Here is a 24,102-nt window from a genome sequence, read left to right as displayed (position 1 = left end):
CTAGCCAGAGTGGCTGGTGAGCAATAAAAGTGAATGTCAAGCCCTGGTTCAGTGCATCTGTTCTGAAATTCTGTAATCATTTACTTGCTATATGTCATTCATTGTCAATTCATTGTTTTTGTCCATCCAGTGGAAGTCTAAGTAATCAACATGTAAAAGCTTCAAAAAGTAGGTGGCGTAAAGACATTGTAAAATTAATATGAATCAGAAAAAAACTGCTGAAATTCCTGTGGTGTAGATAAACAAACACTAGATGGCACAAACGCTGCTCTTTTCTTTCATGCAGCCTTCATTACAGATTACTTGTTGGTCACATGGTTTGCAGGACAAAATCCACCCTCAAACCCCAAACACACCCACAAATGTAATGCCTTCTGTTTCTCAGAAGTTTTGCTAGGTGTGCAATATCCGGTGTTGAGGTTTTACTGAGAAGTAACCCCATCTGTCACACACATACATTCTTTTGCAGCATGCACGCACACACACACACACACACACACACACACACACACACACACACACACACACACACACACACACACACACACACACAGTCTAAACACATTGCAAGCATGTGCTCAGTTTTTGCACTTGAGAATAAAGTGTGCTCAGTAACTAATGTTTTGTTGTTGTTGTTGTTGTTGTTGTTGATTACAGTGGCCAACATGAGCAATACCTGTTATTTTGCTTCACAGTTCTCATATGTTTGAAGAGAGATACAAGCGCAAAACTGTCTAAATGCATAGCAACAACATCTACAGTGGATAGAAAAAGTCTAAACAACAGTTAAATCATATCAGAACTTTTGCCTCTTTAATGTATAAAAAATGCTAATTTTGCAGTGCCACTGAAAACCAACCAAAAACTTAAAATAAACCAAACGGTTTTTGATAAAAAGATAAAGTTAAACACTTAAAATAACCTAACTGCTAAAGTTTTGGATTAAAAGATAAAGTTCAAAACTTGAAAAGCGTAACCTTCATAAGTGGCTGTGTTCAGAATAAACGTATTATCAAGCTCATGTGAAATACATAAACAGGTTTTTTTCTCTGAAGTGACCCTGAACAGCTCCAAATAAATCAACAGGTTTTTTTTCTGATATATTCTTGTTTGCACTCTACTACAAGAGCCAAGGGCCACAAAGATAAACGGGATCTCCTTATTGAAAAGTCATCAACAATTCGAGAAGTTATGGCACTACAGTGATATTATCAAGAACACGGCGTCCCTCTGAACTTAATGAGAGAAATCTGGTCAGGGATGCTGTCAGGAGGCCGACAGCAACATTAATAGAGGTTATTTCGCCCCGCGGTCTAGGGGAAGGAAACAAACGTTAACCGGGCATAATAATAATAAAATGGGTTGTGGTTTTGGAATCCCAGCCCCGAATCACTCCGGTCGATAATCAAACATACAAGCACTATAAGTAAATATGAATTTATAAAATGATCATACATAAAAGGGCGAGCATCTTGTCAGGGTGTCCAAAGGCCAACATAACAAAGAACACAAACCTAAAAAGAAAGATACAATAAATAACCTAATTGAAGCAAAAGAAAATACATTTAACTAACCTAACTACCAAACATAAAGAGAACCCAAACAAGTTTCAAAATAAATAGCAGGACACCCCTACGCTCTGGTGATAGTTTTGTTTACATGCCCAGACAATCAAACAACACAATTAAACATTGATCATCGGCCGGAGGAGGGATCCAGAAGCTCTCAACCCGTTCGCGGCCGAACCAACAATGAGCTCCCCGTCGAGTGCAGACGGCATCCTTTTATGGTCCACGCCTCAGCCAGATAACCAATAACGATCCACCACCCAAACATTGGTAAACCTATCAGAGAAAGGCTAGAGAAGAGGAAAGGAGAGAAAGAAAACACGGCACGGCAAAGTGCAAGACAGGTCGTAACAGAGGTGCAGGTCTTTCTGCCAAGTACTGGCTGCTCCCTACATCAGACATTTATCTCTAGTAGTCTGGGCAGTGGGGAAGGGTGACAAGTCGCAAGCCTTTTCTGACTAAAAAACCTCCAAGCCCTGCTACCCAGTCTCCCAAAACCATGTGGAAAAGTGTGTTATGGTCTGATGAGACCAAGATTGAACAAAATTAAAAGTTATGCATGTTTGGCACAAAAACACAGCACATAAGCAAAATAACAGAAAGAAGAAAAGAACAGCATACTGATGGTGAAGCATGGTGGTGCAGCGTCATGCTTTTTGCTTTTTTCGTCCTTTTTTAACCTTTCAGCATGGCAATGATAAATCAACAAAACAATGGCTTCGGCAAAGAAAGACTGATGTTGCAGAATGTCCCAGCCAGAGCCCAAACGAGAATCCTACAGAAAATCTGTGGGGGAAGAGTTTTGCAAAAGAGAAGACCCCTCACAATTTAACTAATCTAGAAAAAAAATCCAGAAGAAGAGTGGGAAAATATAGTCCCGAGTCAAGATGCTAAACTGATGGTGTGCACACTCATGCCGTTTATTTATTCACAGTTTATTTATTTGATTTTCAATGGCATTGCATGGGTTCTAATTTTGAAGTGGCCCCAAAGTAAATAACTCATGATTATATACAACAGAAATTAATCAATCAAAAATGTACTTTGGCTGGACAATTACTTCTTTCTAGAGCTGTATAGCCAACACCATCTCTCTTCCATTCGTTTCATATTATCACTGTAAAGCTGCTTTAAAACAATCTGTATTTTTAAAAGCACTGTATAAATGAAGGTGACTTGACTTGACATGTCATCACATATTCATTTCAAAGTACTTCTTCTAACATTTAAGGCATTAAACGATCTCGCACCTCCATGTCTGTCTGACTTACTACACCGCTACTCTCCTGCCCGGTCCCTCAGATCATCTCAGCTTGGTCTTTTATCCACTCCTCATTTTAGGTTCAGGGAATTTATTGTCAATGCACCAAAATTATGCAATTGGCTTCCCCTATCATTGCGTAATTGACCATCTCTGTCTACCTTCAAGACCCAGCTTAAGACTTATCTATTCAATTTGTATTTTGAATAATGTGGCTATAGAAGAACTGTGCTTGTCTTGTGTATGTGAGTATGCTAATGTACCATTGTACAAATGTATTGTCTAATACTATGTAAAGCGACCTTGAGCTTTGGAAGGGCGCTATATAAATAAAAGTACTTCTTCAGCTTTCAGAGCCGAATGGTCATGTGGGAGGGGTTGCTAGAGTTTGGTTTTCTTGGTATGACACAGCAGCATACACGTTTAAAGGTGTCATGAACCAGCCTTTTTATTTTTATGTTGTCTGAGGTCAACTAATGACGTTCGTGTGGTTTTTACATTCAAAAACATCATAACTAATAAGTAATAGGCTATTTTCTACACTGGTTTTAAGGCTCTCTCCAAAATGTTCGGTTTTGATGGGCGTTCTGAATTGAAATGAACCAACAAATAAGGGATTTTCCAGCCTGTCACAGCAATGTGAAACTATCATATATATATAAAAAACATGTTTTATTCACATATGTTTCTGCACCATTCCTGATCCAATATAGAAGCACATCATTGTGTTTTAATCCAATGTTGACCTGTGTCTTGTGTACAAACAATTATCTTGCGATCTTTGGTGTGTTTATTTCTCAGTAATGTGATCAGTTTAGCGCCACGAGCCGGGGGGCGGGACTACAGAAGCAGCGTACACATTTATCTGTAGAGGTGGAGTTTCCCCCTTCTAATACGTTATTGATTTGAGAGCCTCATTTTCTGGCCCTGGTGTCTATAAAAGCTTTTCTTTGACTAACAAGGAAGTTTTCAGCTCTGAAACTTACAGGATCTTACATTATCATGACCTTTTATATATCAAAAGCTCAAGGGAAAGTTGATTTCTCAATTCATCACCCCTTTAAAAAAAGTGCTTAATGTGATGGTGTAAGATAACTCGACCCCATAGATCCTCAAATGTTGAAATGAAGACTGAATCTTCTCTAGATAAATAGGTCTACTATTAAATAGGTCTATGCTGTGGAAGTTGGAAATATATTTACTATCAAAACACGGACTAATGTTAGCTTTAAAGAGCAGCTCCAGCGCTTCACTGTTGAAGATGTTTGGTTTTCTTGTGTTTGGCTAAGTTGGCACTGAGTGGCCAGCGTTAATGTGTTGGATTTCTTTTAATAGCCTACATAAAATGAGTAAGCTTGACCAAAATTCTTGTGAGGAAAATAATATATTCAAGTAAGCAAATTTCTTCAGGACCGATGTTTGCTCACAGTTCCTTACATGAATGTAAATGTTGTGGTTTTATATAGGGGAAAAAACTTGTCCTCAGGAGCACTCATCAAAAATAACCCTGACCTATTAGTAATGCGGGTGATCACATCATGGTTATATCCACAGACACTGGGGATAATCCGTGGGTCAGCAGCATCATTGATTATTAATCGCTGGCGGGTTGTGGGTGGATGAGAGATAAATCATTAATGTGTTGATTTTAATAAAGACACAGAACTCAGATTCCAATGTAAAATGCAAGAAATGTGTGTCACTCTTAAAGGCCGTTTACATCACAGTGTTTCCAACTTAAAACTTTTATGTGTTTTAAATCCCTAAAATGGGATTTAAAGTGCCAGTTTTTGAAAACAACAGTTCTGTCAGGACCACTATTGTCAAAGATGATTGACAACTGCTTATAGTTTGGATTGGTGGTATGGTTCTGTTCTGGGCAAGAGATCCCTTGCGCACCCATGCAGCCTAGCATAAGGGCAGTGATAACCCCCTTAGGGTAAACAGCACAGAACCAACATAATGTATTGAAGTTATCCTTAATGGCAATATTTAATGTACAAAATAATTCTGGAATTTAGTCTTATTTAAGGGGAATCAGATGGCAAAATCCTGACTGGACGACAGGGGGAGCTGGGGATGGAGGAGGGCAAATGAGCGCTGGAGAAATGTGACATGACCTGCCAGAACTAATAGTGGTCTATTACTGGAATTATATAAAACAGAAAGCAAGAAAACTACATGAGATATTGCTTTAAGGTGCAGTGTGTAGTATTTACAGAAATGCAATATAATATACATAACGCTGTTTCAGTGGTGTATAAGGACCATACATAATTAACTTTTACCGAGTCATTTTTCATCTATATACACCGAGGTCCTCTTTAGCCCTATTCGGACTGGATTAGTTTAACATGGGGACATGGGGGTAAAGTCATTTTACCTCAGGACGTCTGTAATATTAATGGCCAATTCGCACGGGATAAGACATCTCAGTAAAACTAGCAGAAGTGGGAGGAGTAACTCGCTTTACGCACCTCCTTGACGTCATGTGCGTATGACGTTACCCTTATAACGTGAGCAAACACACAACCTGAGCGCCAGTCTGAACTCCGTCTCCAATATATATGTTTTAATAAACAGTTAGGTCCAGTCTAACGATTCTGATTGGATTATGTTGGTAATAGACACTTTCCTAGAGCTAAAATAAGTGTTGTGCCTCTAATAAGTGCTTTTGATCTTCTTTTTGCTTTAAATGATATGGGGAAAATACTGGACGTTTGCCTCAGATTTGTCCCACCACCTACAACGCAACCGAATGCTTCAAGCGCCTCCAAGGTCGCAAAATGTGCTCTTTTTTTAAACTTTTAAACAGGAAATGACGGAATTTTACCATACATTTTTACAGCAGGTCTATTCGAACGGGATTAGTATTACCTGAGGTAATTTTTCCGGACCTTTTTACAGAAGGTAAAAGTCTCGGTAATCTTTACTGACATTGTCCGTAATGATTACCGAGATGGCACATTCGGACGGGACTAAAATCACCGAGAACCTCAGGTAATAATTACTTTACCCCCACGTCCCCATGTTAAACTAATCCAGTCCGAATAGGGCTTTACAGTGAAATCGCCATTTTGTGCCACCATGTTTCTACAGTAGCCCTAAAGGGACAAACTGCTCTACAAGGCGCTAATCACTCTCTGCTGTCTCAGACGACCACATCTTTGTCCTGTGCCGGCCACCGTAGCTTCTCTATGTGCTTCCAAAGAGAGGGGTGAGCGCTGGGGGATTGCAATTCACAACCTCACCACTAGATGCTGCTAAAACTTACACAGTGCACCTTTAACTTAACAGCTTTAACTGAAATTATACAAAGACTTAACATAAATAATTTAGTGTAAAACATAATGATAGAAATATTAACGTATTTTAAAGCTTAATTTTTCATCATGCGCTAATTTGTAGACACTCATTAAACTATGTTCCCGTTCAGTTGGTCACGTTCGACGTACGTCTCCGTCTTCTTTCATTTTAGGCAGTTTTTATCATGCGGATGCAAGTTTAAGTGTTTTTTGTTGTTGTTGTTTTTTTTTAACAAGTTTGGTTTCAGTTAGGTATTTGATACTGTAAAACAAGAGTGTGACTTCATTATTGCCAGTTGTGATGCACTGAGGCACCAACTTTTGGGGGATTTTCGAGATGTGATTAGAGCTTTAACTTTCAATTTCTCATTCCCATAACTGTTTATTTCACACTGATTCTGCGGGAGTGTGGGCCGCAGCTCCACTTCACGCTCACACTGCTCAGACTCGGGTCCCGAATCAGCGCTAGACGTCAGCGCCATATTGGAACAGAGTGAAAGTGTGCCGTCCATCTTTTTTTACAGTCTATGGACTGAAGATGTAATATGCTTGCGCATAACGTCACCGTTTTCACAAATTCTCGTGTTTGTAGTTTACAGAGACGATAACGGTATCGTTTTCAAAAACTTGCAATTTGAATCCCATTTTCAAAAGTCTGAGTTTTCAGGCCCCCAAAACATTGCTATCCTGTAAGTGAACGGCCAAAACACAGTTTCTTTTTTCAACTAAAAATATGGTGTTGTGTAAAGAGAGTAAAGCGTGTGCTTAGTCTATTAAGGAAATGTAATTTTGCCAAAGAAGAAGTTTTACTTTAAATAAATGTTGATTTAAGAGCAGCTGACTTCCGTGTAACATGTTTCTATATCATCACGCTTAGTACTGAAAATGTGAATAATTGTAATGTGATGATGGGGTGCGGGTCAGGTGCGGATGGCTAAAGCAGAGATAATCATAGGCTCGAGTGGATGGTTTATTTTTAACAGTGGGTTCGGGTGACGTTAGAGCTGATCTCTAATAGCCATGTGTTCGACAGAGCAGTGGAGCTCTTATCCATCGTTTATTTCACAATACAAGAAAGTACTGAGTAAGAAAGAGTACAAAAAATGACCAGCTTTTTTTGCAGAGCTGCCCATATCATCTGGGAGATTCTGTGCGACCACAACCACAGAGCTGTTTGGGGTATATGAATATGAATCTTACCACAATAATAGACATCTGTGCAGTGACTATTGGTTGCTATAGTCAAAGCTAAAGTTTGGAAATCCCTCAAAACTTGAGTATCCATCTATGATTTAATGTAACTAACAAGTGATCTTTAAAGCCTGTTTGCTTGATGTCTGAGCCTTGTAGCTGTTTAATAGTTCACATCTATCTAATCAGGCACAATTACACGCTAAACAGAACTCATTTCGATTATTTTCACACTTTAAACCTAAAACATTTTCACAAATCGCAAGTCTACTATGTTAAAAGAAGCGAAATGGAAGAAAATAAGGGGGAAAGAAAATGGGTGTATGTGAGACAGAGGGTCCAGGAGCAGGCTGTGGGAGTGCGTATACTGCCAGCGTGATTTTGGCTCTTTTTCCTGGTCAGCTGATGTGGAGGGCGGGTGCTGATTGGTGCGTCCAGCTGTGCACAGCTGCAGCTGATCTGTGTGAGACAATGTTGTCAGTGTTTCCTGGTCTCCACTTCTCCAGAAAGCGAGAGAGAGAGAGAGAGTGTGTGGTTTCGGAAGACACTCACAGGATGTTAGTGGATATGCAGAGGCAGACAGATACACCAGGGACACAATGGCAGGAGGAGACGATGAGGGGACTCAGATTTGGAGGACTTAATCAACATGATCTTGATACTTTACTTGAATAAAAATCTATATTTTTTCCTTTTTGATGACCCCAGATTAGGCCTAGTTGTGGACCAATTTCAAAAGTCTTCAAAGACTTGTGGGAGAGTCTCGTGAATTTGCTCTCTAAGAAGTAATCCTTCAGGCGATTGGGCTTCAGGCTGGAGTCCCCTGAAGCTCTAAGCTGGTTCTGGATCTTCAGGCATGGGCTGTACCACCAGTATACTGCAAGCTTTGCACTCCATAATGAGAAGAAACCATTCACGCATCCTCGCTTGCCGGCAGGAACAACTTTTCCAGGAAATCACAGCACTGGAAGAGGGGATGGTCACCTGCGAACCTCACACCCTTATCATCATGGTAACCAGAGCTTTTTACCTTATTCTGATAACAGCAGTTGGAGGCTACCTGAAGTTTCAGGAGTGAGAAGCGCGTTTACATACGGGAGTGGATCCCCTAAATGATTGTTTTTGTGTGTAGGAAACACGACTCGAAATTGTCACATTGGGAATCATAGTAAAATTCTGGCATCTGGAGTGTTTCAGCTCCACTTTTTGAGACCAAAATAATCTTACAGTTGCCAAAGAGATGTTCTGCACAGTCGACACAGGTGTCACGTTTTGATTATGATTTGAAGCTGATTTTTGCAGAGGCCTCTCTTTCATTTTTGTCAATTCCACTTATTAGGGGCCACATTTTCTTATTATTACTCTGAATGGGAGTCAATGGTAGCCAACAGAGCCTGAGAAAAATATGAAATTTGGTATAATTGTAGAGATTTTGGAGTGTCTAGGACCAACTCTATTTATTTCACCCGATTCCTCTCTTCACGCTGATCATATTCAACACGACTCCCAAAAGAAATTACACTCTTCCATTTTTTCACTGCTCCTCCTTCACAATTTGCCCAAATTATTTTGGCTCGTATGGTTTTTGGACCGAGCCGGTTTGGGGCTTGTTTGGTTTGGCTTATAAAGAGTTCAAGTTTAGGAAGTTATTAAAGTGGGCAGTACATTGGTCTTGGTTTTTAATATTAAGCACTTATTATTGGCTTGTTCTTGTTCGCTGTTTTACTAGCAAGATCTGGCAGCACGAATGAGTCAAGACTCACACCGCTTTCCTTTTTTTGGGATTTGCTTGCACCATGCATACAGAAGATAGCCATCTCTGATGCATGTTTAAATATTCATTAACAGTTCGTTTTTCAGTTTGGTTCTGCACACACTAGACATTTTGTAAATGCTGTTGTCACTACCTGCATTTTTCAGGAGTTAATTCAGCTGTAGAAAGTAAAGCACAGAACAGGATTACACAGTTAAAGGTGAACTGAGAACCGAATTTATCTGCAGTTTGACTTACTGGAAGCTTTTCAGAACTGCAGATTTTTTAATATTAACAGAAGTTACATGCTCAGCTCCACATACTGAATGTTTTTCTCTGCTTCTTAAATACAACAAACAGTTTTACATACTTACATGTAGTATGTAGTGTTGACATGTCGATTAAAATTGATTGGTTTATTAACACGTGTTATATGTATGGAATGATTTTCCAGTTTAGTGTTTGCTGTGAATGGACATATGACTGAAAATACAACAATCTTCTGATCTTAAATCCTAATATGAGGATGCTGGGAACTGTTATTTGAATGTAGATTAAAGTGTGTGTGTGAGTTAAATTGATGTGTCATCATATGCTCAAACATACACAGGAATAAAAATATATATCAAATTTGCCATCACTCCCTATTATAAGAAGCACTCAGCAGCCTTAACACATTATATGGCTTCATGTCTCTGTTCCTCTAGTGAAGATCTAGGTTTAGAAAAGAGGCCGAGGGGTTTGATCCAGCCTGCAGACCTGATTCTGGCCGAGCTCAAGACAGGCACGCCCATGGGAACTCCAGGAAAAATGCTGGGATCTTTGGGAAAAGCCAAGCAACAGCTGTGCTTATGTTCTGCAGTGACTGCGAGACAGATCTGAGATCTGTGGTTATGAGAGAGTTAAACAATGAAAGTGTTTCATATACTATGTTTAAGTTGATATGGCTCATTCTCACTCAAATAAGTAGGACTACATGTCAACTTGTGCAATGCTTTTCCATGTAGGTCAACTGAAATAGAAAAAAACATGCTTGAAAACAGCTCTGCATCTGGAGTTACTTATGCCTTCATTCATTTAATTTATTTTGCTTTTTTTTCTCCGCTTACTCAGTTCTTTTAAATAGACATTTAGAAAAAGCTATGTACATTTCAGCCACAGAACTGCATATTTAAAGTCGAGATAGCTGATTGTTTGCTTTGATTCTGCGAAAATATAACCCTTTAAAGTAACTCCCCTCTGGTTTATTGTCGTTTATTATTTTTTTACCTTTATAGGGGCAATTTTTTCCTAGCCTTATAAAATGTATATATCATCTTTTCATCATGTAAAATTCTTACATTTGCTCTAAAAATCGCGTTAGAATAAGTGCCAAACACAATCAGAATCAATAAAATCACTTTTTTTTGCATTTAAAGGGGCATTTAGGTATAGTTACAAAGACTGTTTAAAGGGGGGGTGAAATGCTGTTTCATGCATACTGATCTTTTTACACTGTTAAAGACTTGGAATCCCATACTAAACATAGACAAAGTTTCAAAAGTTAAGGTGGACGTTTGATGGGAGTATTTCTTTGTCAAAAATACTACTTCCGGTTAGTCATAAGTTTCGGCAAGTTTTTTGAGATCATGCGTCCCCATTGACGTTAGTGGGGGCGGAATTTCCTTGTATGGGCCTTACGGACAATTCTACCGGAAGCGCGTGAGAGAGAGCGAGGGAGAGAGCGAAAGCAACAGCCTGCGCGTGAGAGAGAGCGAGGGAGAGAGCGAAAGCAACAGCCTACGCCCATCAAAGCGGGGCTTGTAGGATGCTGGACAGGTGACAATTACACATAGCACATAACAATGTCACCAAAAAAGTGGGTTTTTGGTTGCCAGACCAAGACAGTCCTGCACAGATTCGCCAAAAACCCCGCGTTAAGGCAACAGTGGATGTAATTTGCTTTTCCGGATCAGCAACTGAGTTGCGCGAATGTTTATATCTGTTCGCTGTTTCATAAACAAGGCCCAGCTCGACGCCGAATTTTCCCAATCGCCTAATGCTGAAGGATGGAGCAGTCCCAACGTTAGAAGGGTGAGTGAGACTGCTTTTAGTCACCTTACTGTCTACACAAACCACGCGTAAACACACAAACACACGTGCACAACTGCACTTCCCACATGTACACCTTCAAAGACAAAAATACGACGATATAATTCAAGTATAAATATGTAAATAACACAAGCCGCTAAGCATATTATATAGTTCGTGTATAACTTGTAACTTACCACATACAGACGTCCTGCTCTAGTCGTTTTTGCTGCTGCTCCTGTTCAACTGCAGCCTCTGGGTCTGATTCCGGATCATAGATGTATGGCTGTATCCGATTAAAAGCCATATTTTTATTTTGAATAAAGTTTTTTTCCGCTGTTAGGGATGCACTCGACTCAACACACAGCGCGCTGCTGCACACGTCATTATTTAGCTCCGCTCACACGACACGCCCCCACCCGCTCGGCTTTTTTCGGAAAGACTCGGAACAGCGCATCTTTCTTATATAATTATTAAAAAAATAAAAACTTTTCGGAGATATGCAGGATGCAATGCTACTCTATAGGTACTCAAGATTGACATGACACTGACTGAAACTGAGTGTTTCACCCCCCCTTTAATGCTGTTCGACTGACGAATCACCGCCTGTACAGAATAATAAGCATGTGTAGTTCAGTCGCCCTGCCCACTGACTCTTTGAGCTGATTGGCTTGCACTAACCATGCCGAGGAAGAATAATATATTGTGCTATTCCTGGTGGTGGAAGAACACAGTTGCTGCATAAGCTTCCTTCTGATCCTAATATTAGGAATGAGTGGTTGAACTTTATTTTTAATGAAGTCTCAGCTCACGTGGGGAAGACATGTTCACTTCAGTTCACTGCGGGATCGTCTGTAAACAAATCTCCGGTCGATGCTGGATTTGCAGACATATTGAGATTAAAACGCAACGCTGTGCTTCTATATTGGATCCGACAGGAATGGTGCTTCCCTTATGTGAATAAAACATGTTGTTTTTTTTTTAAAGTGATAGTATTGCATTGTACCTGTAGCACACTGTCACTGGCTGGAGAATACTTTTTTTGTTTGTTCATTGATATTCAGGATCAGACTCCTAGGGCTTGCGAAGCCCAACGTCCCGGGGCTGTGTGTTTTCCAGATGGGCTACCAAAATGTAAGCCTGTCGGCAGGCTGTGAATAAAGATAAAGATGTTTACGAGCTCTTTGAGAGAAGAATTATTCTCGTTTCCGCTTTCAAAACAATCCCTCCCTCATGTGAACTGACAGGGAAGCTGAAGCTCATTAAATATGCAAATCTTCTCCAATCCTAGCCGTGGGCGTTTACTTCCAAGTCTCCAGTGACACGCCCATCAAAACCCAGCGTTCAGGAGAGAGCCTCAAAACCAGTGTAGAAAATAGCCTAATACTTATTAGTTATGACGGCATTAGTTGACCTCACACAACAGTATAAAAATTAAAAAAGCCAGTTCATGACACCTTTAAGATTGAACATTGGTCTGGGGAGTCTGCTCTGTATTTTGTACTGCACAAGAGGCATGATGATTTAGTCTCGATTTAAACTGACAGAGTGTGTCTGCTTCCCGAACAATGCTAGGAAGACTATTCCACAGTTTAGGAGCTAAATAGGAAAAGGATCGACCGCCTGCAGTTGATTTAGATATTCTAGGTATTATCAACTGGCCAGAGTTTTGAGACCGCAATAGACGTGATGGAGTATAATGTGTTAAAAGCTCGCTTAAGTACCGGGGAGCTAAACCATTTAGTGCTTTATAAGTAATAAGCAAGATTTTAAAATGTATGCGATGTTTAATAGGGAGCCAGTGCAGTGTTGACAGAACTGGACTAATATGATCATACTTCCTGGTTCTAGTAAGAACTCTAGCTGCTGCATTTTGGACTAGCTGGAGTTTGTTTATTAAGCGAGCAGGGCAACCACCCAGTAGAGCATTACAATAATCTAGCCTTGAGCTCATGAACGCATGTACTAACTGTTCAGCATTTTGCATTGAAAGCATGTGCCGTAATTTAGATATATTTTATATAGTTTAGGGGTTTCACGACTGCTGATTTTCATAGAAATAGTCAAAACAATACCCGAGTTAAAAGAGTACTCGTGGATTAAAAAATGAATAGTCTCTTGTTAATGTTATGTGATTGTGTCATGAGATTGTTGTTTTAAGATTAAAAAGATTAAAGATTAAAACTACACATACTTTAAATCCAGAGAGAGAGATGTGTGATGAGGAATGGTCAATAATAAGAAACTTGAATAAATAGAGAGTACACAATCACATTAACTAGACTGCACATAACTAACGTTTGCTTATCTTGTGCTGGTTCATTTTGCGTTCTCGTCGGCCGGTCGGTTGGTCTGTCTTGTAGTGTGTTACCCTTCTATTTCAATCTCCCGGTTTTGCTAGATATATTTCCGCTCTATGTTTGCCCTACCATGGGGCTTTTGTTTTCCAGCCCTGTTGGCTGAAGTCTGGGCATTTGGGTTTAAGTCCTGTTTTGTGTGTTTAGATAATCTAATAATAAGGATAATAACCTGATAATACAGATCTATAAACTCTGTACCTTAGTACCTGACAGCATTAGACTGGATTTATATTTGTTATTCCATGAATCATAAGATACTTGATTTGACTGGACTAACTTCATTTTACAAATCAATGCCTGACCCATGAATGGCATTTCAGTTTCTTGAAGGAAAACGATTCAGACCGGGACTAAGAGGACTTTTCATTGCTGTAATGTTCAGACAGATATAGGGAGGTTGTTTCTCTTTTCAGATTGATATTTGTAAAATTGAGTATGATTTGATGTTTTGCTCTTTGACTGCACAGACTGACTTCTTCTCTCCCTTTTTCTCCTGTCGGGTTTTATTAACCAATAGGGGTCAATATTAATGCATTTATTAAAATGAAATGGTTTATTGTCTTATTATAGCAAACAAGACACCCACTAAAATAAATTGAGGAGAAAAAAGGTGAGCAGATAAACATAACATTTTCATTTTTTGGTGAACTATCCTTTTAATAAATAAATCAGACAATGCACTGGCAATTTAGTAATGTTCCAGCAGGTGTGGTCTTCTTGACCGGTCTTGAAATAAAGTTTCTGAGTAAGACCAAGTATATAAATGTGGTCAAGGCCGAAACAGGACCAAGACATTAAAAAGGTCTTTAGACTAGTCTCAACACTAGTATGCGAGTCAAAACGCGGATGTTACATGCATGTTTGATGGATGTGATTTGTGTGATCTTGAATATTATTGATTTGTCTGCACAGACAGTATTGGATGAGAACAAAACTTGAACTGAATTGAGCTGGACGATGGCACCCCTGTTTTCTGCACTGCTGCTTTATAGCTGTTTCAGAATTGACCATTTTTAAAACATCGACAGTGTTATTGAACTGACTTCAGATGAACAATGACACTTTTGTCTTTTTTTAGAGCTGCTTTAAAACAGAATGGAATCTGTTTTTGTCATTGATCATTATTTTTCTGTTTATTAGGTTACTGTCAAGCTGCTATAAAGTAATCATTATTTTATGAAGTGCTATATAAATAAATGTGACTTGTCTCATATATATGAAAAGGTTTCCTTCCCTTCCTTTATGTCATTCTCGCTCTCCAGCGGTGTTTAGTCACATGTAGCTGTAGGTCTGCTTCCCCCTGACCACGTGCTAACAGGTTTCACTTGCTCTCAGGAAAGTTCTGCTTCTCTCACAAAGGTCGACTTTCTGTGGCATCCGCATACAGTCTGCTTATCGGTGTGTGTGTGAATACATGCATAATCATGAGCTTCAGGAGTAAAATCACATTTCGGAAGAAGATGAAAAGCAGACGGGTGCGGGCAGACTGCAATCGAGTGAGCTGTGTATGTATTTCATCATTCTTAATTTAATATTTCAACTCTGCTTTGTGTTTCACTTTGGCAGCGGGCTTCCATCAGTCAAGCCGTGCTTTCTGGAATCATTTCATGTTTTTATCTTGACAGCAAGATATGTGTCCGTTGATTTCACTGACTTTTTTTGTTTGTTTGCTTTAGAAAAATGTCTGTCCTCTGGCAGTTCCCTTTATTTCGTTCATAAAACATTTGAATACTGTTGGTTCTTCTTTAAGTCATTGTTTGAACTGAACTGATGATAACTGGTGAATTATATATGAGCCTCGTGTTGAGTACTGTTGGCAGGTGTTGGTACACATGGCCTGATTGTTTGACTAACATACATGCCCTTGACTGATGGACAATAATGTTTGTTGCCATGGAGAAAGGCTTTCCTGTGTTACGTACATTAGTGGCTGGTTCTTGTTCTCCATGCCCTTTCTGTCGACACCGATAATCTGCCCACTATCTGGTTATTTTTGAGGATGTTCTTTACTTGTTCCTAAGCAACAACCACTTGCCACTTTTTTATCATGCAGGTGTGAAGACAATTCTGACTAATTTGCTAACTTTATTAATCCATTCTTATGTTTTCTGTTAACAGTGTCAAATATTGACATTGGCATTAGCTGACAGGTTTGAAAATGTAGGTTTTATATACAGTACTGTGCAAAAGTCTTTAGTATAGTTTAGGCACGTTAGTATTTTCGCCCCCCTAAAATGTTTTTGAGCCAGTTATGTATATATTTTGCAATAGTGTATCACATTTGACATTTTACATTGATCCACATGGAGGCCTGATCTCTCCATCATCGAGTCCGTCTGGGATTACATGAAGAAACTGAGACAACATCTCCAAGACGCTTGAAGAAACCCTCCTGCAAAGCTCCCTGAAAAACTATGAGCATGTGAACCAGGACAAAAGCTGTTTAAAACGCAAAGGCTGGTCACACCAAACACTGATTTGATTTAGTTATTAGGAGTTAATTGATAAACAAAATCTATTCATGACATTGTTTTTGAAAGCATTCTCATTTTACAGCATTTTTACACAATTGTCTAAAACTGTTCCCAGTACTGGAGCTTTGCAGGAGGGTTTCTTCAAGCGTCTTGGAGATGTTGTCTCAGTTTTTGTGGATTTTGTCTTTAGTTTCTTCATGTAATCCCAGACGGAGCGGGTGATGGAGAGATCAGATCTCTGTGTGGATCAAACAACTGTTGTTAGACTCCTTCTGCATACACAAATCTCACTTGAATGGATTATTACAATTAATGGCAAAATACAATTTTGAACATAGGGCTGGGGTCAGGCCAAAAATAAAAAATCCCAGATTTTCGATTTACGATTTTAATTGATTTTTCCCCCCTCCTACTTAAAATGAATCTGCAAGTTTTAACTTTATTTTGTTTAGGTAAAATATTTGCGGCTTGGTAGAGTGCCTACCTGGGTTGAAAAACTTTCAGCATGTGAATAACCCAGCCCATTACACAGCATAAATGGGCACCATATATTTTGCAATATACAGTATACATATCAAAGGTTTATTAATTGATATGCAGATCAAATTAACTTTTATTCTTACACGGCTCTGTGAAATACTTGATTCTGATTGGTCAATCGTGCATTCCAGCGGTATGTTATTTCCAGATAACACCCGCTCATCCGGGTACTACGAGTTATCTTGACCAGCACTACTTCTATGCTTAACGCTGGCGCCATCTTGTGGCTTAAACAGCCGTGGGTTACAATGGAAGACTTCAAGGCAGGTTTCCTTTATAACATTTTTAATATAGATATTTTTCTTCCACAAACGCATCGATTCGAATCAGAAGGCTCTATTAACCCATCGGAGTCGTGTGGAGCACGTTATTTGACGGACAGCTGCATTTTTTATGGACTTCAAACACAACTACAACTATAGCTGGGATTAACGTCAGCCTGGACTTTTTAAATATAACTCTGATTGTATTTGTCTGAAAGAAGAATGTCATACACCTATGATGACTTGAGGGTGAGTAAATCATAGGCTTGGTTTCATTTTTGGGTGAACTAACCCTTTCAGCATTCATTTTCAACATTTATCAAGGGCATATGGCAAATCTTCAGCAATAGATAAAGGCTTAAAGCAGGTTGGAACTGTTTTTCTTCACGGAAGCTTTCCGGGAGAGCTAATAAAATATTTAATCTCAAGACAATATTTTGTGTCTAATTTATTTGAGACTAGTAGCCGTGTAATAAGCGGGATAATGTCCACCCAGCCGGTTGTTATCGCAGAATAAACCCCTTCAGAGTGATGCTCCGCTTCGCGTCGGGGTCCTGATCACTCTGTCGGGGTTTATTCTGCGATAACAACCGGCTGGGTGGACATTATCCCTTACTTAACAACAGTAATGTGCAAAAAAAAGTATAGGGAAAATTTAAATGTTATGCTATTTAATAATGCTAATGATATTGTTAAATATAGATTACCATTGGTCTTCAATAGTCTCACACTGAGCTGACCGACAGCTTCAGTTATTATTAAATGAGCTCTTTACTTGCTTTCTGTGTAATTTAGTTTTTCATGAGACTTGGTGACTTCGTACTTTTCTCCATATATTAGGGAGTGGAAATGGCTAATAAATCAATAAGTGCTCTTCTGCTGGTTATAGTGGTGGGCACTGCAAATCTTTTTTTAATAAAAAATGCTTGTTTGCCACAAAATGGATTAAACATTAAAACATTTTTTACTAAAAGACTATTTCTTTCACAAGACCCCTTTAAACTTTGAGTTTTACGAACCATCACATTAAAAATAGCTTATTTTGGATATTTAGAGCTTTGAAGTGCAGTACGTGTACAAATAAGTGTACGAAACCATTGGAAAGTGCTTGAATTTCAATCTCAAAAGGTTGTACGAATCCTGAGATAAATCATGACAACAACATTAAATCCATGGGGGTGGGGGGGGGGGGGGGGGGGGGGGGCTGAGCCATTACGGGAGCCCAGAGGGAGCGTCGGCAGATTTGAAAGAGAAACTCAATTTTCATTCACAAAAATCGACATGAAACTACAAACCCGAATTATTCGATACAATCGATTTATCGCCCAGCCCTACTTCTGACACACTATTGCAAAATATATAACTGGCTTAAAAACATTTTTTGGGGTTGAAAATACTAACATGCCTAAGACTTTTAAGCACAGATTTAAGCACAGTACTATATAATTCAAGATGTGACTCAAATCTTTTAGGTTCGTGGATTGCAGATCTGTTCTTTGCACATGTGTTAGATTAGTGTTGCCAGCATGTTCTTAGATTTCTCATTTAAAGCTAATTTAGTCGCTCAATGCACGAAGACTATGTCTACAACACAGGAAACTGTTGTCAGGTTCTGCTTATTGTGGTTTATTTAGGAAAATGACTAATGTCTTAGTGTTAGATTTAGTGACCTCCACTAAATCGCATGTCCCAGTCATTTCCTAATCTTCTATGGGGGAACATTTAAAATCAATTAATTATCAGCTTTATTTACCTTCATCAATGATGAATTACAGCACCAGTCTCCAGGGCCCTGACCCACTGTTTCCTCCATTGATTTTCAAGATGAGATTTGACTGACTTTTATACGTTTCTCATTTGAAACTGTACTACTCATATTTTCAGAGCAGGGTTGAGTATAAATTGGCTTCGAACAGTACAACTCTTGGTGTTTTGTTATCTACAGATTATGATGTAAGATTCTGGGCCCTATTTTAACGATCTGAGCTCATGGTCTGAAGCACATGGCGCAGGTGTACTTGGGTATGTCCGAATCCACTTTTGCTGGTTTAACTTCATATCCGAATCCCTTTTAAAGCCAGTTGCGCTCGCCCCATGGCAAATTTGCTATTTACATGGATGAATTTGCAAGCGGAAAGACTGAACGCTAGCCTGACAAGCCATTCCCACATCAAGAAGTTTGGTCTGGAAACTCACCATTGACAGCTCAATCCAAGGGGCGGATAAACGGTTGTCTTTCAAACTCCCTCTGCACGCAATAGGATAGCGCTACACCAACCAGAGCAACGAAGGTGAAGCAGAGCTCGCTGACAGATTAAACATTCGCCGTATCCGGTCGGCTAAACTCAGAACACATCTTCCCTTTTTAAGAATGACTTCAGTGCCGCTCTTTGTTCTTTTCTCAGAGAAAAGCTTAACTCCAAGTCTTCCAGAGTCGCGGTCAGAGCTGATTCGAAAGACCGCCGCCGTTCGCCAGTTTCTGTGTTTACTAGAAGCACGCAAACGCAACTAGGCCGTCGTCATTATGGCCCCGCCCACAGACTCTATACACGATGTGATTGGTCCGTCCAGAGTGAGAGGAATACAGCTCAGAAGGGTATTGAGAGTTCCTAGACGACACTTGCGGGCAGATTAAAATTGCTGCCGCTAGGGCGCGTCTAGATTTCTAGGCTAGCTGAAACTAGCAAAAAATAAATAAAAAAAATGTGTACAATACTGTATTATAGAGCTCTCTGTCGTTAATAGTGATGCCATGCACAATGTGAAGTTGTTAAAAATACTTTCGGGAGGAGTATGGCCGTCTCATCTTCTAATTAATACCTGGATATAAAAGCAAGCGTATTACTTTTTCCTTCTTTCCTTCAGCATCCCTCGTCCTCCCAAATCGGAGAGTAGAATATCCCCTCCAAACCCTTCCATAGCGGACAGCAAGCCAAAACTGTTTACCAAATGCACTAAGATTACATTGAAAAAAAAATGTTTAGTCATTTCAACTTAGAAAATGTACTTCATGCGGTAACATCTACAATAACTGGTTTTGTTGAAATGAATTAAATTATTTAGGATCACTGATTATAACTGAATTCAACCAATGTGAAAAACAATGTTTCACTGAAGCATAGCTGTCAGTAGATGTAACCTGATTTCTCCAGCTAGGTCAAATTACTTAATAAGGTTGATATAATGTTTTTATATGATAAATTACTGTAACACGGTATTGATCCCACTTAATGTGTTTAATAACTCCAAATCCAAATTTCTCATTGAAGCAAAATTCACAATCAGCAATGAGCAGGTGCACATGTGTCGAATGTGTCCATCCTGAGTTGTAATGGAAATTGTTGGGTCACAGCAACAAGAATTAGGTTACAACAACAAGATTAGAATTTGTAGGTAGAACCAGTTAGACATACCTCCTTAAACTTCACTTTTTACAGTGTATATGGACACACAAACGCTTAACATTTTTGGACATTCATTTAAAGGTGCCCTAGAATGATTTGAAACAATATGTTAAATGGTTCTCTGATATCTACATAGAGGGTATGTGGCTTATTTAAGGGCAACAATTGTCCAGATAGTTTATCAGGTCCATTTACAACCCTATAAATTGTCCCTAGGATGTAATGCTCTGTTTTTGCCTTATTTGGAAGAGTCATGAATATTAATGTTGAGCTCTGCTCTGATTGGCTTATTTCAGCAGCTCACAGCAGTTCAGTGAAGCGGCTCGTGAGTCCTGACCGTCCTGACAGAACACAGACCGACTGATGACACTTTAAGCAGAACATCTCAAATGGAGATTGATAAAATGCAGCTTACTTGTTTATTGGTGTTTTCAGATCATCCGCATGCGAGAAAGAGCTCGCTTTCGTGCGGTTGCCAGATTTCAGTATTTTAAATCCCCCAAACTGAGCTTTTCTGTGAAAAAAACACGTATACTATCCGGTGTTTAAACATGTCCAATCTGGCAGCCATATGCACACAATCGCTCTCTCTTTTACGCGCGGATGATCTGAAAACACCAATAAACAAGTAAGCTGCATTTCAGCAATCTCTGTTTGAGATGTTCTGCTTAAAGTGTCATCCAGTCTACATTTTAGACTTGTCTTTTTTCGGCAACGATATTCCATGTTTATATAACGTTAGTCACAATGTAGGCTAACGTTACGCAGTGACTGTGATGTACTCTTAATACAAGCATGCAAAAACATCATAGGCCTACCTCAGTTCTCAAAAATATAAATATATAGCAAAATGAGTAGCCTTGTCAAATGACTATCGTTTTAACTTATGTGGTGGGAAAGGTGAACGATCTGTAAGCAACGTATCTACGGTTGTATTTTGTAATACAAAATAATATTAACCCTTTGTCATTAGACACACTATTTAGTTTTGTATGGTACTTGGAGTTTCCTATTGTTACTGTACTAGCATCTTGAGTTATCTAGACAATGTGGTCTCTCTAAGAAACTTTCAATTTAATCAGAAATTGTTTAAACAGTCAAGTGGATAAATCGCTACTTACTGCTTGTTGGAATACAGTTGCTTTCTTCAATTTAAGACGCTGAGCGAAGCTTGCTTGAAATGGGCCGAACAAACGAACGATTTGTTGTGCTATCTGATTATAATAAACCTCAACCATGACTGTTGACATATGAAAAGTCCTCACATCCCCTGCACAGCCTAAACATGACGTGTGTCATGAAAGTTGCCGTTTTTGCTATCTTCGAGTGTCTATGTTTGCCTTCAGTAGATTCGGCTTTGTCAGTTCCAGCTGTGAACATAAACATGTTTGGACAGATGCAAATGTTGGGGGCGTGAATATAAATTATCCCCAACGCTTGCGTCACCGTTGGGTTTATGTTGAGAAGCGCTTATTTTTCCGTGGTGTTTTTGATTCACAAGATTTACATAAGAACTAGGAGGCAATGGTGTTTGAGACACCTTTAACCTTAAACCAACCTTTAGCTCAACCTCCAACCAAGCTCCAATAGACGCACTAACTATTTTTATGTATGGTATGCATTGTGTGAATGATTATGGTGTATAATTTTATAATGTATCAGGTCTGTTTAAATGTTGGCTATTTGAAGTCCATTTAAAATGTCTCTTTGAGAGACAATAAAGCATATTTTATTTCATACTTAAACAAACTCACCTGCCTTTAACATTCTAATAATCCTGAAGACCTTAAATAGTGTGTCCAGGTGTGTTTATCAGGATTGGAGCTAAACTCAAGTCAATCTCAGGGGCAATAATTGCTCATCTTTGCTTGTAGTTGATTCCTTCATTAAAGATACTGTATATTAGTAAACTTTGCAATGTTGTGATTCATGTGAGAGCTGGTTTGTTTACTTCATGGCTTATTATATAAAGGGGTCATTCATTGATTAATCAAAATGTTCTTGTTTTGACAAATAAGACCTATAATACAATTTGTGCATATAGTAGGAGGAACAAAATGATAGAGATGCCTAGGATTACATGATGAAAGGCATTGCCTTCCGTGTGATCCAAACATTAGGAAAACATGGATGAACTTTATTTTTCCAGATTGCATCAGATTGCATTTTTGTTTGCTTCATTTTACTGTGACAAATTCAAATAAAACATGATGCAGTGGCGATTATATTGAACCTGATGATAGTCATTTTGAAACATACAAGTCTGAATAACAATGTTTTAACCATGTGTTACTATTGCTTTGTCTATTATATATAGTTTAATATGTAGGTTTACTTTACTGAAAATGATGATCGATAAATACAAAAAGGACAGTGGTACATTCATTCATAATTCATATGCACGAAACAGTTATCCTTTATCCTTCTACAAGTATATCAACTTTATTTGTCAAAACCAAGACTTATAAAGAATATGTAATATGCATAAATGTTTTACAGTTGGCAAATGTTTCTACTATGTAACGAGATAAACAACTTTCTGTAGTGTTGAAACAACAACGGTACAGAAAGTGTAAGACTTTAGCCAGCAATACTTCCTCCAACCACTTGGGGTCACACTCCTGCCATGATCAGCGGCATGGCTCCCAGTCACAAGAGGGCGCATGAGGTCTTTTGCCTGCAATCCTCCTCCCAGTTGCCAGGGGGAAACCATCAAGGGGGTAATCTAGCACTCGGAAAGCGTTCCACCCATAGGGGCGGCCATTGCTAACCAAGCCATCACCTGCTGTTAGCATCCCATTGACTCCCATTCATTTTTGAGTCACTTTGACAGTGAATAACTTTACATCTGAGGCGTTTAAAGACTCCATTTGTCCATTGTTTATTTCTAAAGAAACACGACAATGCATAAAAGGCTCCATTACCTTGTATCTTACACTATCGCCCCGTAGAAGCTGTTTTTGTAAAAATAGGATAACGATTGCGTCATAACCAACGCGACTCTGTCACCGAGAGTTGTCATAATTGCCACATGCTGGCTTAATTTGACAATCCAGATAAAAGTGGCTTGATGCAGATGAACGATCAAATCACATTTAATCAACACAAGGAACCATCACATGAAACATTATCACAAGACAATGAACAGACTACGGCTGAGGGTTTAAATACAACAAGATGACAAAGGGCTAAATGAATGATAGGTGTAGGCAATTAGTGGACATTATAACAAACTAGGTTTTACAATGGATGATTACAAAGGAACCAAATGCTATAGAGATAGAAAGACAGTTCACTCTTTTTACTTATGACCATATGGCTGAAACTGCAATATGGTGGAATAGTCCCGCCTTCTAAAGTAAAAGAGCCAATCGCTGATTGGTAAAGCCACTGCAGCTGCTGTTAGAAATTCCAGTTTAGCCTGAAAAATATGCCATTCAATAATAGGAGACAACATTTATTGGGCAGTTCATGCTAGATTTTGTTCCTGATTTGAAATATGTTACTTAAAGGGTTACTTCAGTGATTAGCACATGGCTTTGTATCAGTAGATACCAAGCCTGCAGTCTCCCTCTCATTTACTGAAGCTTTCGCGCCTCGATCGCCCCCCGGTGACCGGTCCCAGTATAGCCGCCCCTCTGTGTTTTCTAACGGACGTGAGGCAAACTAAATAATAAAATTACACTTCAAATATTTTTTCCCCAAAGTTAGTTTATGTCATTGAAGGCAGTTGTCATCACGATGATTTCATTTCAAGTGTTCGTTTTTAAAATAAGTTTAGTTTGAGTTAGTTATTTGATACTATAAAAAGGGGGGGGGGGTGACGTCATGATTGACAGCTGAGACTGACGGCTTCTCTGAGTGAAGTTGTCACTGAGGCACTAACAGACTTTTTTTGGAAGCAGATTGGAGC

General features: G+C 39.1%; 1 protein-coding gene across 7 annotated transcripts in view; it reads left to right on the top strand.

Moving 5' to 3' along the window:
- Positions 1-24,102, top strand: part of dock10 (dedicator of cytokinesis 10) — a 213,338-nt gene that overhangs the window by 55,244 nt on the left and 133,992 nt on the right. For 2 of the 7 annotated variants that reach the window (XM_067450015.1, XM_067450018.1), the window contains exon 1: positions 7,906-8,337. The exons of 2 other annotated variants lie outside the window; for them this stretch is intronic. In XM_067450015.1, the coding sequence (XP_067306116.1) occupies positions 8,182-8,337 (156 nt within the window). In that variant the 5' untranslated portion in view covers positions 7,906-8,181. Of the gene's footprint in view, positions 1-7,905; positions 8,338-14,873; positions 15,014-24,102 lie in introns of those variants that run through there. 3 more of the 7 variants (XM_067450019.1, XM_067450014.1, XM_067450017.1) reach the window with 2 other exon arrangements.

This window comes from Pseudorasbora parva, chromosome 8 (genome assembly GCF_024679245.1).
Source record: "Pseudorasbora parva isolate DD20220531a chromosome 8, ASM2467924v1, whole genome shotgun sequence".
NCBI lineage: Eukaryota > Metazoa > Chordata > Actinopteri > Cypriniformes > Gobionidae > Pseudorasbora > Pseudorasbora parva.
The sequence above is the reverse complement of the archived record's forward strand: the minus strand, read 5'-3'. Positions and strand labels throughout refer to the sequence as shown.